Source organism: Anolis carolinensis, chromosome 6 (genome assembly GCF_035594765.1).
Source record: "Anolis carolinensis isolate JA03-04 chromosome 6, rAnoCar3.1.pri, whole genome shotgun sequence".
NCBI classification, from domain to species: Eukaryota; Metazoa; Chordata; class Lepidosauria; order Squamata; family Dactyloidae; genus Anolis; species Anolis carolinensis.
In genome coordinates, this window is record NC_085846.1 from 32017835 (window position 1) to 32032924 (window position 15090).

A 15090-nucleotide genomic window follows, 5' to 3' on the forward strand; every position below is an offset into this window, starting at 1 on the left:
AATGAGCATTATTTACCGAAGTATGGACTGATTTGATCTTCATGCAGTCCAAGGCACTCTCAGAATTTTCCTCCAACACCAGCGTTCAAAAGCATCTATCTTCGTTCGCTCAGCCTTCCTTATGGTCCAACTCTCACATTGATAGGTTACTATGGGGAATACCATTGCTTTAACTATGTGGACCTTCGTTGCTAGTGTGATGTCTCTTCACTATTTTATTGAGATTGGTCATTGCTCTCCTCCCAAGAAGTAAGCATCTTTTGATTTCCTGGCTGCAGTCTGCATCTGCAGTAATCTTTGAGCCTAAAAATACAAAGTCTGTCACTGCCTCCAACTGTTTACATGGGCCCAAAGTCATGGATTCTGGGGGAGAATTGAGAGCAACCTGTAGCTTAGGCCCCATTAAGCAGCCTTAGTTGACAATAACCCATCAGTTACATGTGTTTTTAGCTGCCACAGAGCTGAATGCAAGGCATGGAGCAATGGCTTCTCCACACCCCTCACCAGGACCCCCATGGATTCATCATGATGCGTGGCAGATCCGTATCCCTTTGTGATAAGGTAACCAGTCTAACCTTTCTATAAATACCAGCCTCCCCTTCTTTTTGGCATGGCATTCAGCATGAGAACCAAAGCTCCAAAGCACAAACCAAAGTAGTCTCCCCCTCCCCCTTTCTTTTTTAACCACAACAAACAAAAACAGTTTCATCCCACTGCATCCAAATTGGGTTGTCAATTTCATTCTTTGTGTTTTGGAACAGGCAACTGCCCCTTAATGACCTTAGAGGACATGTTCTCTCAGCAGGACTAGACCAAGATATTTTGTCAACACAACACCCCCTCCCCCAACCTAATTTACATACTGAAAATAGGGAATCTTGCATCAGAACTGATATAGTGGGAAGTGCTCTCCTCTGCACCACATCTGATGGAGATACCTACCTAACCTGGGGGACCTCAGAACAGGCTGCATAGTATCCACAGCACTGTCCCCGAGTGTTTTATTTCTGTCCACTCCTTACCCACACAATTGACCACATGAACAACGGATCAGACTCTAGAATATTTACTAATTGTGTAGAACACCAAATTTCAGTAGGTCACGCTTAAATGAGAAACCACACTGATAAAATGCCTTCTTCTACACAACAACCCTACCTTCTTTTTTTACATGAACACACTATTCTACTGCTGATTCAGCCATCTCCATCTCCCCAATAATAGAACTGGCCTTAGCTCACATATTTTCCCAAGAGAGATCCTTCTTCAGAGGCCACAGTTCAGTGGAAGGACACAGAGAGATACCAATAGTCTAGCTTAGTGGTTCTCAACCAGTGGGTCCCCAGATGTTTTGGCCTTCAACTCCAAGAAATCCTTACAGCCGGTAAACTGGCTGCATGCCCAAATTTGAATACTGGTGGGTTTTGAGGGGAATTGGCCTGGAGATTTTAGAGTTGTAGGTAGGATTTATAGTTCACCTGCAATTCCAAAGATGGAATTGGACCAAACTTGGCACACAGAGCCCTCATGACCAGCAAAAAATACTGGAGGTCTTTGGGGAAAATCCACCTTGATTTGGAGGAATTGTAGTTCACCTACAGCCAGAAAGCACTGTGAACTCAAACACCAATGGACCTGGACCACACTTGGTACACATACCTGATATGCCAAAATTTGATTACTGAAGGGGTTTGGGGGGAACTGACCTTCCTTTCTGGAAGTTGTTGTTCACCCACAACCAGAGAAAGGGTGACCTCCACTGATGATCACCTGGACTAAACTTGGCACGCAGAACCCACATGACTAACTCAACATACTGGAGGGGTTTGAGGGGACTGACTAACTATAGTGGGAGTTGTAATTTACCCTGCACCCAGAAGGCACACTGAACCCCACCAATGATGCATCTAGAGCAGTGGTTCTCAACCTGTGGGTCCCCAGATGTTTTGGCCTTCAACTCCCAGAAATCCTAACAGCTGGTAAACTGGCTGGAATTTCTGGGAGTTATAACCAAAAGACCTGGGGACCCACAGGTTGAGAACCACTGATCTAGAGCAAACTTGCCCAACATAACAAACTTTAAGTACTGATGGAGTTTCTCGGGGTTAACCTGGCATGATATGAGTTGTAATTCACCCACAACCTGATGCATTTTGTACAATTAAAATTGACTTTTTCTAATAACCTGGGCAACGCTGGGTACCCAAGCTAGTATAATAATATACCTTGTTTCCCCGAAAATAAGACATCCCCAAAAAATAAGACCTAGCGGAAGTTTTGCTGAATTGCTAAATACAAGGCCTCCCCTGAAAGTAAGACCTAGCCAAGTTTTTGTTTGGCAGCATGCCCAGCGCCTGCCAAACAGAACACCAGAGCATGCAGGATTGGTAAATGTACATACCAGTTGTACATGGAAATAATGGTAGTAACAAGAAATTATTGTTAGGATTCACAGTTTGTCTGGTTATGCTGGTTTGTGATGACAACTACTGTACAGTATATAATAAATGTTCATTTTTTTGTTCAATAATAAATGTGAATTCTTCTGCATGGAAAAATAAGACATCCCCTGAAAATAAGACCTAGCACATCTTTGGGAGCAAAAATTAATATTAGACACTGTCTTATTTTCGGGGAAACACGGTAACAAGGCTAATCATCTTCCTCTCCAAAGGCTAATGTACAAAGGTTTGTTTTTAATTGCTTCTTAAAATGAGGAAGCTGTCAGAATTTCCATAGGGAGGAGTTCCAGATGGAAGGAGCAATCACAGAGAAGGCCCCTCTCTCGGCCCCTCAAACCACACTGAGGTGGGACCAAAAGCAGGAACCCCTCCTTTGTACCATTTCTCTGGTACATTTCCTAAAAGTTATATGACCTGCAATAATTCATTCTACAGGTTATTTTTCTTTGTGGAAATGAACCTCTCTTTATCAGTTCCATCCTGCTATGTTTCTCCTGTGGCAGCAGGAAACACCTGAGCTTATTTGCACTCTTCCATAAATCTGTTGTTCAGTTCACAGGTTGAAAAGTGATTGCTAATTCTCAGCCTTTGAGTCCCATATGTCATGTGCCCCTCGCCAAATATGAAATGTTACATACATATAGCTGAAGCGCACTGCCTGCTGACTACAAAAGGGAAGTTCCCTATACATTGCTCTTAAGACAAGATCACTTTAAGATCCCCTTCACAAGCTTGCTGGCTAGCGCTTGCATTTCCTTTCTGGTTTCTGCAACCACCTACAGAAAAACAATGGATAGAGGTGAGTACTATCCTCTCTCAATCTTACTCATTTGCTTCTACAGGGATCAACTTGAGCCAAACCTTAGCCTGCAAGTTTCTAACGGCAAGGCTTCATCTTTGGACATAATCACACAACAGTATAGGATTGAGGATGTATCCACATCACAGAATTATAGCAGTTTGACACCACCTTAACTGCCATGGCTCAATGAGATCAAATTTTGTGATTTGTAATTTTGTGACCTATTTATCATTCTCTGTCAGAGAGATCTAGTGCCACAACAAACAGCAAATTTCAGGAATACATAGGCTTGAACCATGACAGTCAAAGTGGTGTCAAAGTACTAAAATTCTGCAGTGTGGATGGCCTGTGAGAGTATTGTTCTTTTATCAATAGTGGCAAGCATTTTGTTCAGAAATGCAGTATGAAATAAGAGACTGCCAGCCTCTCATTAAAAGCAAAGAGATTGTGTTATTATCTTATCTGGAAGAACTTCAGATTTCAAATTATAAGACCTCAAGGTAACATTTACTTCTCTGCTCTGGAAGTTCCTACCACTTAATCTCCACAATGGCATGGTTATTTAGTGATATGTATAGGTCTCTGTCGAGCCCCTGGTGGCGCAGTGGGTTAGATCGCTGAGCTGCTAAACTTGCTGACCAAAAGGTCAGCGGTTCAAATCCAGGGAGTGGGGTGAGCTCCTACTGTTAGCCCCAGCTTCTACCAACCTAGAAGTTTGAAAACATGCAAATGTGAGTAGATCAATAGGCACTGTTCCAGCGGGAAGATAACAGTGCTCCATGCAGTCATGCTGGCCACATGACCATGATGACATCTACGGACAATGCCGGCTCTGCGGCTTAGAAATGGAGATGAGCACCAACCCCCAGAACTGGATACGACTAGACCTAATGTCAGGGGAAAACCTTTACCTTTACCTTTACCTTAAAAGTCTCTTTACATCTATTATTACTTCACATCATCATCATTATCATCATCATAGTAAGTTCAGGTTCAAATTCAGCTATAACTGACATGCCGCTTTGATTGACGAAAGAAGGATGTGTATGTATGCACACCTGCTAGGCAGTTCTGAACGTTATTACATCTGTTGTTGATTTGAAAAAGAAATTAGCAAGTAAATTTGATTTAATAAATCACAAGCCAATACTTGTGAAATATTTAAAGGCAGCCTGCCTTACACAAGACAGTTTGGAGCAGAAGCTTGCATGAAAAGCAAATGTGGAACTTTAGGGTTTATATTGTGTTCCTATCACAAGTACGAATGCAAGTGCTGTTTTGAATGTTTAAATTTTCTGTGCTGTTTTTACTGAATCGCTGGCAAGTAACAGCAACTGTTAGGCCCGCAAGCCATTTACAGAATTCCAGCTGCCAACCTTTAGTTAAAGGAGAGACAGTTGCAAATATCAGAGTTGCCATCAGCATATTTTGGAAGGGAATGGTGAAGCCCTCCTTTAGAATCCTCAAACCATCTGTCAAGTTACAATGAGCCCTTGGTATCTTCATTTGTTTGGGTCAAGGAATCCCCACCCCACCCATGAACACCAAAATCTCTGAATGTTTAAGCCCCATAATAATAATAATACTTTATTTTTATACCCCGCCTCCATCTCCCCAAAGGGACTCGGGACGGCTTATATGGGGCCAAGCCCAGATAAAACAGTAAACAACATACAATAACATCAAAAATACAAACAAAAAGTAAATTAACATTCTAAACATAATAATAATAATAATAATAATAATAATAATAATAATAATATAATAATTATATGCAATGCCTAATATAAAATGGCAAAATTAAGGTTAGCTTTTGGATTTATTTTTAAAATCCATGGATACAGAATCTGGTTACAGAGGGCTGACTATTGCTGCAAGCTAAGGCATTAAGAAACCACAAACATAAATCCTTGTGGAAATCCATACAATCCTGGAAACCAATGCAAGTAGACATCCTCAGTCACAGTCTACTTATTGCCATTGTGTGTGTATATGGTTGCCCATTGACTTATGGTGACACCATGAGTTTTAAAGGCAAGGAATATCCAGAGGTGGTTTGGCCAGTTCCTCAGAAATATAGCCTACAAGACACACTACGCATTGGTGGTCTCCCATCCAAGTACTCACTATAGCTTACTGCTTGGCTTCCAAGATCAGACAGGATCTCATGTCTTTAGGATATTTAGATCTATGCTTCACAATCTCATTCAAAGTCCGAAAGATAAATTTCGGGGCAGTTTGGGAAAGGTTTTGGTTTGATTTTCCCCCAGATTTCAGCACTTGGAATCCCCTAGGCAGAACGATAGCTGGGAAGCATTCCCCAAAAGACTCCCTTTACTGAACTCTGTTTCAAAGTAAATAAAAAAGGACATAATGGCCAGATAGTCCTTTTTTCTGGAAGCTGTAGCCCAACAAAGCAATTTTTCCAGGTTCTGCTTCACAATAAATCTAAGTGCTAAGTTTTTATATGAAAAAAAATTCACAGAAAAAAACTGAATCGCTAGGTACAGCTCCATTTTGCTGTTTGGTAAGAAAGAGACTTAATAGTAGCTATTGTGCATTTCTCTCCTCTAGACAAACATCTGAAAGCGGCCATCCTTTGGAATCTTCCCCTCCTTTTCCAGGTATGTTGCTGACACAAACAAAACACATTACCTGCTTGCTGCCGTTCAATTTATCATTGCTGCAATGAGGGAAGAAAAGGTAGTTGAAATATAGTCTTGCTCCCTGCATCCTATGCTTCTTTTCGTATTTGAAAGGAGCTGGGCAAAGCAAACTGTTAAAGGTGCTCTTGGGAATATTAAACAAGTGGACTCTTTGATACAGATAATGATTAGTTACATTTTTCTCTGGGTTTCCCTCTAATGAGCTCAAGGCACCTTACATGACTCTGCTGCTTCTTACTTTCTCTTAACTTCCATCCTGTGAGATTGGTCTTATTGAGAGAAAGTGAATATCGTACTTAGTTTTTAGCAGCCAAGAACCTGAATCTCCCAAATGTCAGATCAACACTCTACTTGAAGCCATGGAGTGGGGTTACTATTGGATTCATGCAATGCTTGCTTTGTGTGTGTCTCACAAGTGACTTGAGAAACTGAAAGTCACTTCTGATGTAAGAGAATTGGCCGTCTGCAAGGATGTTGCCCAGGGGACGCCCAAATGTTTGATGTTTTACCCTCCTTGTGGGAGGCTTCTCTCATGCCCCTGCATGAGGAGCTAGAGCTGACAGAGGGAGCTCACCTGCTCTTCCCAGATTCAAACCGGCGAACTGTCCATCAGCAGTTCTCTGGCACAAGGGTTTAACCCATTGCGCTACCGGGAGCATGCAATGCTTTTTGACTTCAAATCAACATCTGCTTGGTAACAGTGGAAACATGATATTAAATCTAAGGACCTCATTACATTACCTTTGGGGAGCATCCTAGGATGCTTCCAGGATGCTTCCTCGACAGAGCCCAACGTATTCTATCATATGATTCAAGGCTACTTTCAGTAGGGCAGTATACAGGAAGCATCCTGGCAGTATCCTAGGATGCTACCCAGAGAACACGAGAAGCTTCCCATGTTCTCATTAGATAGAATGAGGGGAAGCCAGACGGCAACTCTTTCTCCCATGTAATGAGGAAAATGATGCAGTGGGAGATGTGGGGCAACAGTTTCTTTCACTGTCCCATGGATTCACCACATTGCCTGGTGAGTATCCCTGCTGTCACCTGGCTTCAGGACCTCAGTGTGATGAAGCCCGAAGACAGTCTTTGTTGTGATCTTACAGATTTCTTCTTATGTTCTAAACCAGCCTCCGCTAACCTGATGCCCATTCAATGTGTTGGTCTACAGCAGTGGTTCTCAACCTGGGGTCCCCAGATGTTTTTGGCCTACAACTCCCAGAAATCCCAGCCAGTTTACCACCTGTTAGGATTTCTGGAACTAGCCAACTAACCAACTAAGATCTTGTTTTGAGTCCAAAATTAAGGATTTTGATATGGCCTGTAGATGAGTCTAGTTATTCCATGCAGAGGGGAAAACACCAGTGATGCCATAAGGGACCAACTACTCCTGGCCACCACTGTCATTTTGCTGCCCAGGCACTTAAAAAGACCAGAAGTGGTGCCACAGCAGAGGGTGTGCTTCTTTTAAGGATGGAGGACGTTCTCGTCATTCACAATTTCACTGATATAAAGAGATGGTTCCTTTTGTGATAAGGGTTTTGGTACAGTACTTCTATTGATCTTTGAATATGTTGAGTGGGGAGGGGGCTCAATTTTTGAGTAACATTTGTGTGTGTGTGTGTGTGTGTATACACACACATACACACACACAGACATACATATACAGTACATTTTGTCACCGCTTCTTGACTACATCAGTAAGGTTGATTTTAGACAATGTTCCTTCTCTCCCTCCCCACTCTATATCTCTCTCTCCCCCCCCACTCTGTTCCACCTCCCCCCCCCCCCGCCGCTCTCTAAATCCCTCACAGGGGCTTACAAGAAAAGGGTGGAGGAGAGTGGAGGGTTTCATGGTGGGCTGTTGCCTTCCTTTCTCTTTGAATGATGTTTCTTTCTCTGCACCCACAGGATGTGGTAGGAACCCTAGCTCACAGAGCCCACCACAAAGTTTTAAGCAGAGACCTTATAAACCAACAGAGACCTTATAAACCAACAATTTTGTTTTGGTTTGTTTTCAAGGTTACAGGGTCTGTAGAGTCTGAACCCCAACAGCTTTTTATCTCTGCCTGCCACTCCTCAGCCACAGTCCATCGCTGTTTATGTAGGAAAACTCCACCTATTATTTATTCCCACTGCTGTCCCCAGCAATCTCCATTACTTTCATCCTTTTTCTTCATTTCTTTCCCCATCCATCCTGGCCAATCCAGTCCTTGATCCCTCTTCTCTCTATTTTGATAAGGACTAGTGTTAACATTTTCCCTGATGTGTGTTTTTAAATGTCTGGGGTTTCCCACTGCAAATGTCACACACTTCAACTTCCTTTAAAATGCTCCTAAGGAAAGCAGAGCATGCATCAGAAATCACATGTTATGGTCATTCATAAGTGGTGTAATGAGGAAGATGGTTTATATATATTTCCTAGCAACTGAAGCAGAACAAAACAGTTAAAGGTCACTTTCACTTGCCTACTCCAAGATATTTTTTGCCTTCTCTCATATTTCTGCAACTTTGTTGTTGCAAATTGCCATCATCACTTATGACAATGAGAGACATCCAACAGCTCCTGTTCATGTTCTGCATGCTGTGTCTACCCACCTGTAATGGGGTCTTTCTCTTTTCATACTGCTTCCCACTTTACTGAGCATTATTGCCTTTGACAATGTCTTCTCATCTTATTATATGGCCAAAATGTAATAGCCTTAGTTTGGTCATTTTTGGCTTCTAGGGGGAGATTGGGCTTACTTGGGTCCAGAATTGATTTATGGGATACTATAACCATTTATTGATAATTTTGGACATTTTTGATGCCAGTAGAACTCTCCTTCAGTTCCACATTTCAAATGAGTTGATTGTCAGCTTTCTTCACTGCCAAGGTTTCACAAACACATGTAGAAGCTAGAAATACAATGGCATAGATGATCCTGACTTGATGTTTAATGATGCCTCTTTACACTTGAAAATGCTATCTAGATCACATCTGCCCTTCCAGGATTTAATCATTTCTGATTTCTTGACTACAGCATCCATTGTGATTTATGACTTAACCAAGATATAGAGCAGGCATGGGCAAAATTCAGCCCTCCAGGTATTTCGGACTTCAACTCCCACTATTCCTAACAGCGTGGGAGTTGAAGTCCAAAACACCTGGAGGGCTGAAGCTTGCCCATGACTGATATAGAGAGCCACTGTCTATTTCAATATCTTCATAAGTCACTGTAAAAATGGGTAAATTATCTGTCATTATTTTTTGTTTTTAAAATCCAACTCTAACCCACTCAGCATTCAGTTTCATAAATTCATTCTGATTTCCTAGTTCTGTAAGATCTCAAAGTTGAGTGATGACCATAAGAAAAGTTTGTAAATTTTGACTGCAATGTTGGAAACTTTCTGTGAACTATGGGTTCTCTTTAAACTATGGGCCCAGGCTGTGGCGCAGGCAGGAGAGCAAGCCACCTGCAATTAACTGCAATGAATCACTCTGACCAGGAGGTCATGAGTTCGAGGCCCGCTCGGAGCCTATGTTTGTTTGTCTTTGTTCTATGTTAAAAGGCATTGAATGTTTGCCTATATGTGTAATGTGATCTGCCCTGAGTCCCCTTCGGGGTGAGAAGGGTGGAATATAAATGCTGTAAATAAATAAATAAATATGGGTTCCAATTGGAAACTATGGTTTGAAAGTGTAGACCACACACCAAATCAGAGTTAAATTGTTATAATATGATCCTTACAACACCAACATAAGAAACATCAGCTATTACTCTCTGACATCAAATAAAGTAGTGACTTAAGACTTACAGAGTTTATGGCATGAATGAGATTTAAACAGATGTTTCCCAATTCATAGCTCACAGTGCAAATCTATATGTAAAAAAACAATCTATACTGAATTCAATACCATAAATGTGTGTCTAGAATACTCAGTTACTTAAAGGACATGCTATATCAACCACTTTGAAAAATGATCCTTGTAGTCCTAGGCAATTATCTTCTTGAGATGATGGAACATATTGGTAGCCACCAGGTTGAGGAAAACTGTATCTAATTACTGAAATATAACATATCACTTCCAAATGATAGAAACTTAGCTGGTTCCAATTGAGTGAATCTTGTTCTACATCAGTGATTCCCAACCTTTGGGCCTCCAGGTGATTTGGAATTCAGCTCCCCCAGTTCCTAACAGCTGGTATGCTGGCTGGGATTTCAGGAAGTTGAAGTCCAAAACACCTGGAGAACCACTGTTCTAAATTATCCTTCAGAGTAAATAGAATTGGAAGCCATTCCAGGGGTCTTTTCACACTATACAGTTGAAGTACTTTGATAGCACTGATACCAGATCTCCACCCTAAGTAATGCTGGTACTTGTGGTTTTGTGGTGTATAGAGTGCTATTTTGCAGCATGATGTAGTGGTTGAGTACTGTACTATGACCCTGAAAACCAGCATTTCAATCCCAGTTCAGCCATGGAAAACCACTGGGTATCCCTGGGCAAGTAACACTTTCTCCAACTCAGAGGAAGGCAATGGCAAACCCTCTCTAAATAAATCTTTTAAAAAACACAATAAGTTCATTTTGAGGTCACCATAGGTTGGAAATTAGTCATATGCCAACATTCAAATCACTATGCCAACCTTGCTCTCTGTACTGGGATTTAAATTGTTGTAGTTTTTAAAGTGCTTTTAATTGTCACTATCTTTAATATGTTTATCGTGTCCAAATATTTATGATTTTGGTCTGGAAATGTTTTAAATTATTATATTGTGCATCACCTAAGATCCTGTGATAACCAGCAAGATAAGAAAAACCTTCAAGGTCTGTTGGCTTTGGAGTTTGCTTCCAAAGCAACAAGAAGACACCCCCCCCCCCAAATGAAGTGGGATCACAAGCAGTGGGGAAAGGATTACATCTTTCAACCAGCATCCCACCCATCAAATGCCTGTCCAGATGCTATTTAGCTTCCATTAATAGCCATGTGTACAATGGCTAATTGCATGGATAGCATCTCTCTTGAACCCCTGATTATATTGGCATATGTCCTAGACTTCAAAGCTTGAAATGAATTCTCGGTTGCTCCCTCATCCCAAGAAAATCTGGGAGTTATCGATTCCTTATGGAGACCAAAGATCTCTAAGAGCATATTTGGCAAATAGTATTTCCTAAATGCTTTTTAGGGAAAGCCACAATACTTCAATTGCATTAATTCATTGTAAGTATATTGGTAGATGAGTCCCAAAAGCTGATATTTTCCTCTAGATATTTCACAGTATCTGATGGAACTTATAAAAATTCATTTTTAGGACAGCAACTCCAGAATTGGGAATTTACCATTGTGACTGAGGAATTACAAGAGTTGTAATCCAAAACAGTAATTTCTCCTGCTTCTAATTTTTTACTACTTCAAACATGGCTGGATAATATGTGGTCCTCTTGACTTTGTTAGATTGCAACTTCTATCACACCTCATATTTAACTATATTGGCTAGGATTGATGGGCAGTTCAGTCCAACAACATGTGAAAGATAATAAATTCCCAGTCCTGATTTAGAGAATCCTACTGAGATGTTGCCAGTAAACATCTAGATTGTAACCAATGTTTCCATCTTCCTTCTAGTTCTGCACGGGTGATGGTGTGACAACTGACTATGACATTCCCGATGATAATTCAACCCTTGACTATAGTAATTTTGAAGAGCTCTGCAAGAAGGAGGAGATTCGGAGATTCCGAGCTACTTTCTTGCCCACCATATATTCCATTGTCTGCTTTGTGGGCCTGGCTGGCAATGGCCTGGTCATGCTGACCTACATTTACTTCAAGAGACTCAAGACAATGACCGATATCTACCTACTCAACCTTGCCTTAGCTGACATCCTCTTCCTGCTGACTCTCCCTTTCTGGGCTGTCAGTGCAGCCAAATATTGGGTCTTCAAGGAGTTCGCTTGCAAGGCTGTCCACTGCATTTGTCAGATGAGTTTCTTTAGCGGAATGCTCCTGCTTCTCTCAATAAGCATTGACCGGTATTTTGCCATTGTACAGGCTCCTTCAGCCCACCGTCATCGTTCCCAGAGGGTACTTGCCAGCAAAGTCACCTGCCTCTCCATTTGGATACTGGGTTTTATCCTTTCACTCCCTGAGGCAATCAATAGAGGCGTGTATGACTATGAAAGTCCAACACCACGCTGCACCATTGTAACAGCAAACTTGCTTGCCTTCAGCACCTCCATCAGAATCTCTCAGATGGTCTTTGGCTTCTTCATTCCTCTGCTAGTGATGACTTTTTGCTACTGGATCATCATCAGGACCCTGTTACAAGCCCGCAGCTTTGAGAAGAACAGAGCCATCAAGGTTCTCATTGCAGTCATGGTTGTCTTTGTTCTCTTCCAGATGCCCTACAACAGTGTCATGCTTGCTGAGACCATCACGGCCTTCAACAACACAACTGGCCAATGTGATGCCATCAAGCGCATAGATGTGGCCAGTGATGTGACATACAGCTTGGCCTGCTTCCGCTGCTGTCTCAATCCTTTCTTGTATGCCTTCATAGGTGTCAAGTTTCGTAACGATGTGCTCCGACTCCTTAAAGACCTGGGCTGTATCAACCAAGCACAGCTCTGGAAATGGTCAACATATCGAGAGAACAACCGATGTTCTATTGCCACAGAAACAGATACCACCACCACGTATTCCCCATGAGATGCTATTGACAATACAACTCAAATTTTAAAACTTTCCATGAACCTGATATTAATGTCAACAGTCTTCCTGGGCCAGAATCAGGAACTGAATGAAGGACCACTGAAATTCACCACATGGGTACTTTGTTATAGCTTCATAAGGAACTGAGAGATCGTCCCATCTCCACAGAACAACTAACAGAACCCATGTGACCAAATGCCACAAGGCAGCAAAAAGTGTTCTACAGACTGTTGCTTATGTGTCTGAAAATGTGAGCCAAAGGACAAGAAAAAAATGCTCTGTGAAATCAAAAGAGGTTATCTACATTGGGCATACAAAGGTGATAACTATCTTAATAATAGTCGTGATGAAATTGCATCAAGAACCATACAGGTACCAAAAGGTGACAATAAAGTAAGAGGAAGGCATAGGAACAAGTAACTGACAGATTTCATTGTTCAATTTTTAGTTTCTTTTTCTCCTGTACCCACCTCCAGTATCTTTTCCCCCTCAGCCATCCCCATACAGTTTTCCCCCTGTCATCCCTATTATGCCAACTGTAACACAAACCAAATGATCATTTGGCTCAGAGAACACCCTCCCTCCCAAAAGCTGGTTGATCAATTTTCCCTTGTCCTCACTTTGTATCTACCTGTACAACCCAGATGGTTGTGAGCAGTCCGTTTTAAGTGAATCAAGGATAAAATGAATGTGGTGTTAAAATATTGATAAATATGTGTTTCCTCTAAAAATGTGCATTTTAACAGGAGCATTGTAGAATACGATTGCTTTATGTATTTATCTTTGTATCTATAGACAATAGAAGGCACACACGAGTCAAATGTTGTATATCGGTCTTGTTATTAGTCATTCTACTAGTGAGCATCAGCTTTCTCATTTCTACACTGTCCAATGATTATGGTGGATTGCATAATGATACTTGCACATGTAGCTTCAGGGCACCATAGTAAATTCTGAAGTGCAGGTGCTCATCATGAATGCCACCACGGTTGTAGCCCCAAGTCCCAAAAGTACAGGCAACTATCGTAATCCATATCATTAAGCCAGTTCTAACCGGTCATATCTACCACAAACCAATTTATACTGGTAATGGCACTCCATGCAGTCATGCCAGCCACGTGACCTTGGAGGCGACGTGACCTTATGGACAACGCCGGCTCTTCGGCTTAGAAATGGAGATGAGCACCAACCCTCAGAGTCGAACATGACTAGACTTAATGTCAGAGGAAAACCTTTACATTTACCTTGTAAAGCTAGTGGGTTTTAACTGCTCATTCGAAAGCAGTACCCCAAATATACCTTATAACACAACCCCCACCTCTGCTACTATGATTATTATTTCAGCTAATGTAGAAGGAAAGAGGATATATGAGGGGGTGGCAAATGATAACAAACAACATCAAATGTCAAACAGCATCAATTACCTTGCAAACCGTGATGCTACTACATTATAAACTTCCTATAGATTCTCTGTGATCAAGCAGATGCATTATACCATCTGCTCAATTGTTCTCTGATCTCTTTTTAAATAAAATATTGTATATTTGCTAACTGAACATTGTTAAGAGAATTATTGTAAAAACCCTGTACTCACAGGACCAACATCTGAGGTTTCTTTTACCTTCATCTAACAAAATATGCACTCTCTAGTAATTTTCTAGGTCCTCCAGGGCAACTCTATGGCAATTTCTGGCAGAAATTGTTCATTTCAATAAGGCTTGGAAATATTCAGTTTCCTGTTTCCATGATAAGTAAAGGAATGTATTAGATGCAGGGCTTGTACTGTACTACCGTTGGCTTACTTAAGGGAAATTCTTAGCCATAATTTAAATTTGACAAAGGAATCCTACGACTTATGAGCATAAGGTAGTACAGTGATATTTCTCCAGTAGAGCAAACTGTTAGAAGATAGTTTCTTAATAATGAGAGCAATTGGAAAAATGTTCAGAAATTGAGGGGTGAGGGAGGAGTTTCTTACTTTGCCTCCCTAGCCACCACTTCAACAACAAACAATATAAGCACGATATATGTCTGATGGTCATAAAGGAAGATGAGAACTATTTTGATTGGGACTGGGGGGAAATGGCAGAGATCGCTCTGAATTCTGGACAGTGCTTTGAGGAGAGCTGCCTCACTGGAGATATGATGCATGAAACTGACATTTGCTATCTTTAGGAATGCTAAGCTGTATGTCTGACACCTGGTTATTGTGTCATTTTGTAAATAAACCCTATATTATAGAAATGTCAAATGCCTCTTCCAGTAATTTGTAATTTGTAAATCTTCCAGTAACTTGTGAATCGCCTAGAGCATCTTGGATGGAGGGCGATTAATAAGTAATTAAATGATGATGATGATGATGATGATGATGATGATGATAATTTCACTTTGCAAAGGATTGAAACCCAGGTAAAACCTGCCCTTGTGGACTTATCCAGAGAGGAAAAACTCTCTGGAAGTATCAGA

At 41.3% G+C, this 15090-nt stretch overlaps 1 protein-coding gene across 1 annotated transcript; it reads left to right on the top strand.

Annotated features, from left to right (window-relative positions):
• Positions 1-1993: 1993 nt before the first annotated feature.
• On the top strand, positions 1994-14868 carry ccr7 (C-C motif chemokine receptor 7). Its single transcript, XM_008113376.3, has 3 exons — positions 1994-3261; positions 5839-5888; positions 11542-14868. The coding sequence occupies exons 1-3, from the start codon at positions 3252-3254 to the stop codon at positions 12619-12621; spliced, it is 1140 nt and encodes a 379-aa protein (XP_008111583.1). The 5' UTR covers positions 1994-3251; the 3' UTR covers positions 12622-14868.
• Positions 14869-15090: the final 222 nt, after the last annotated feature.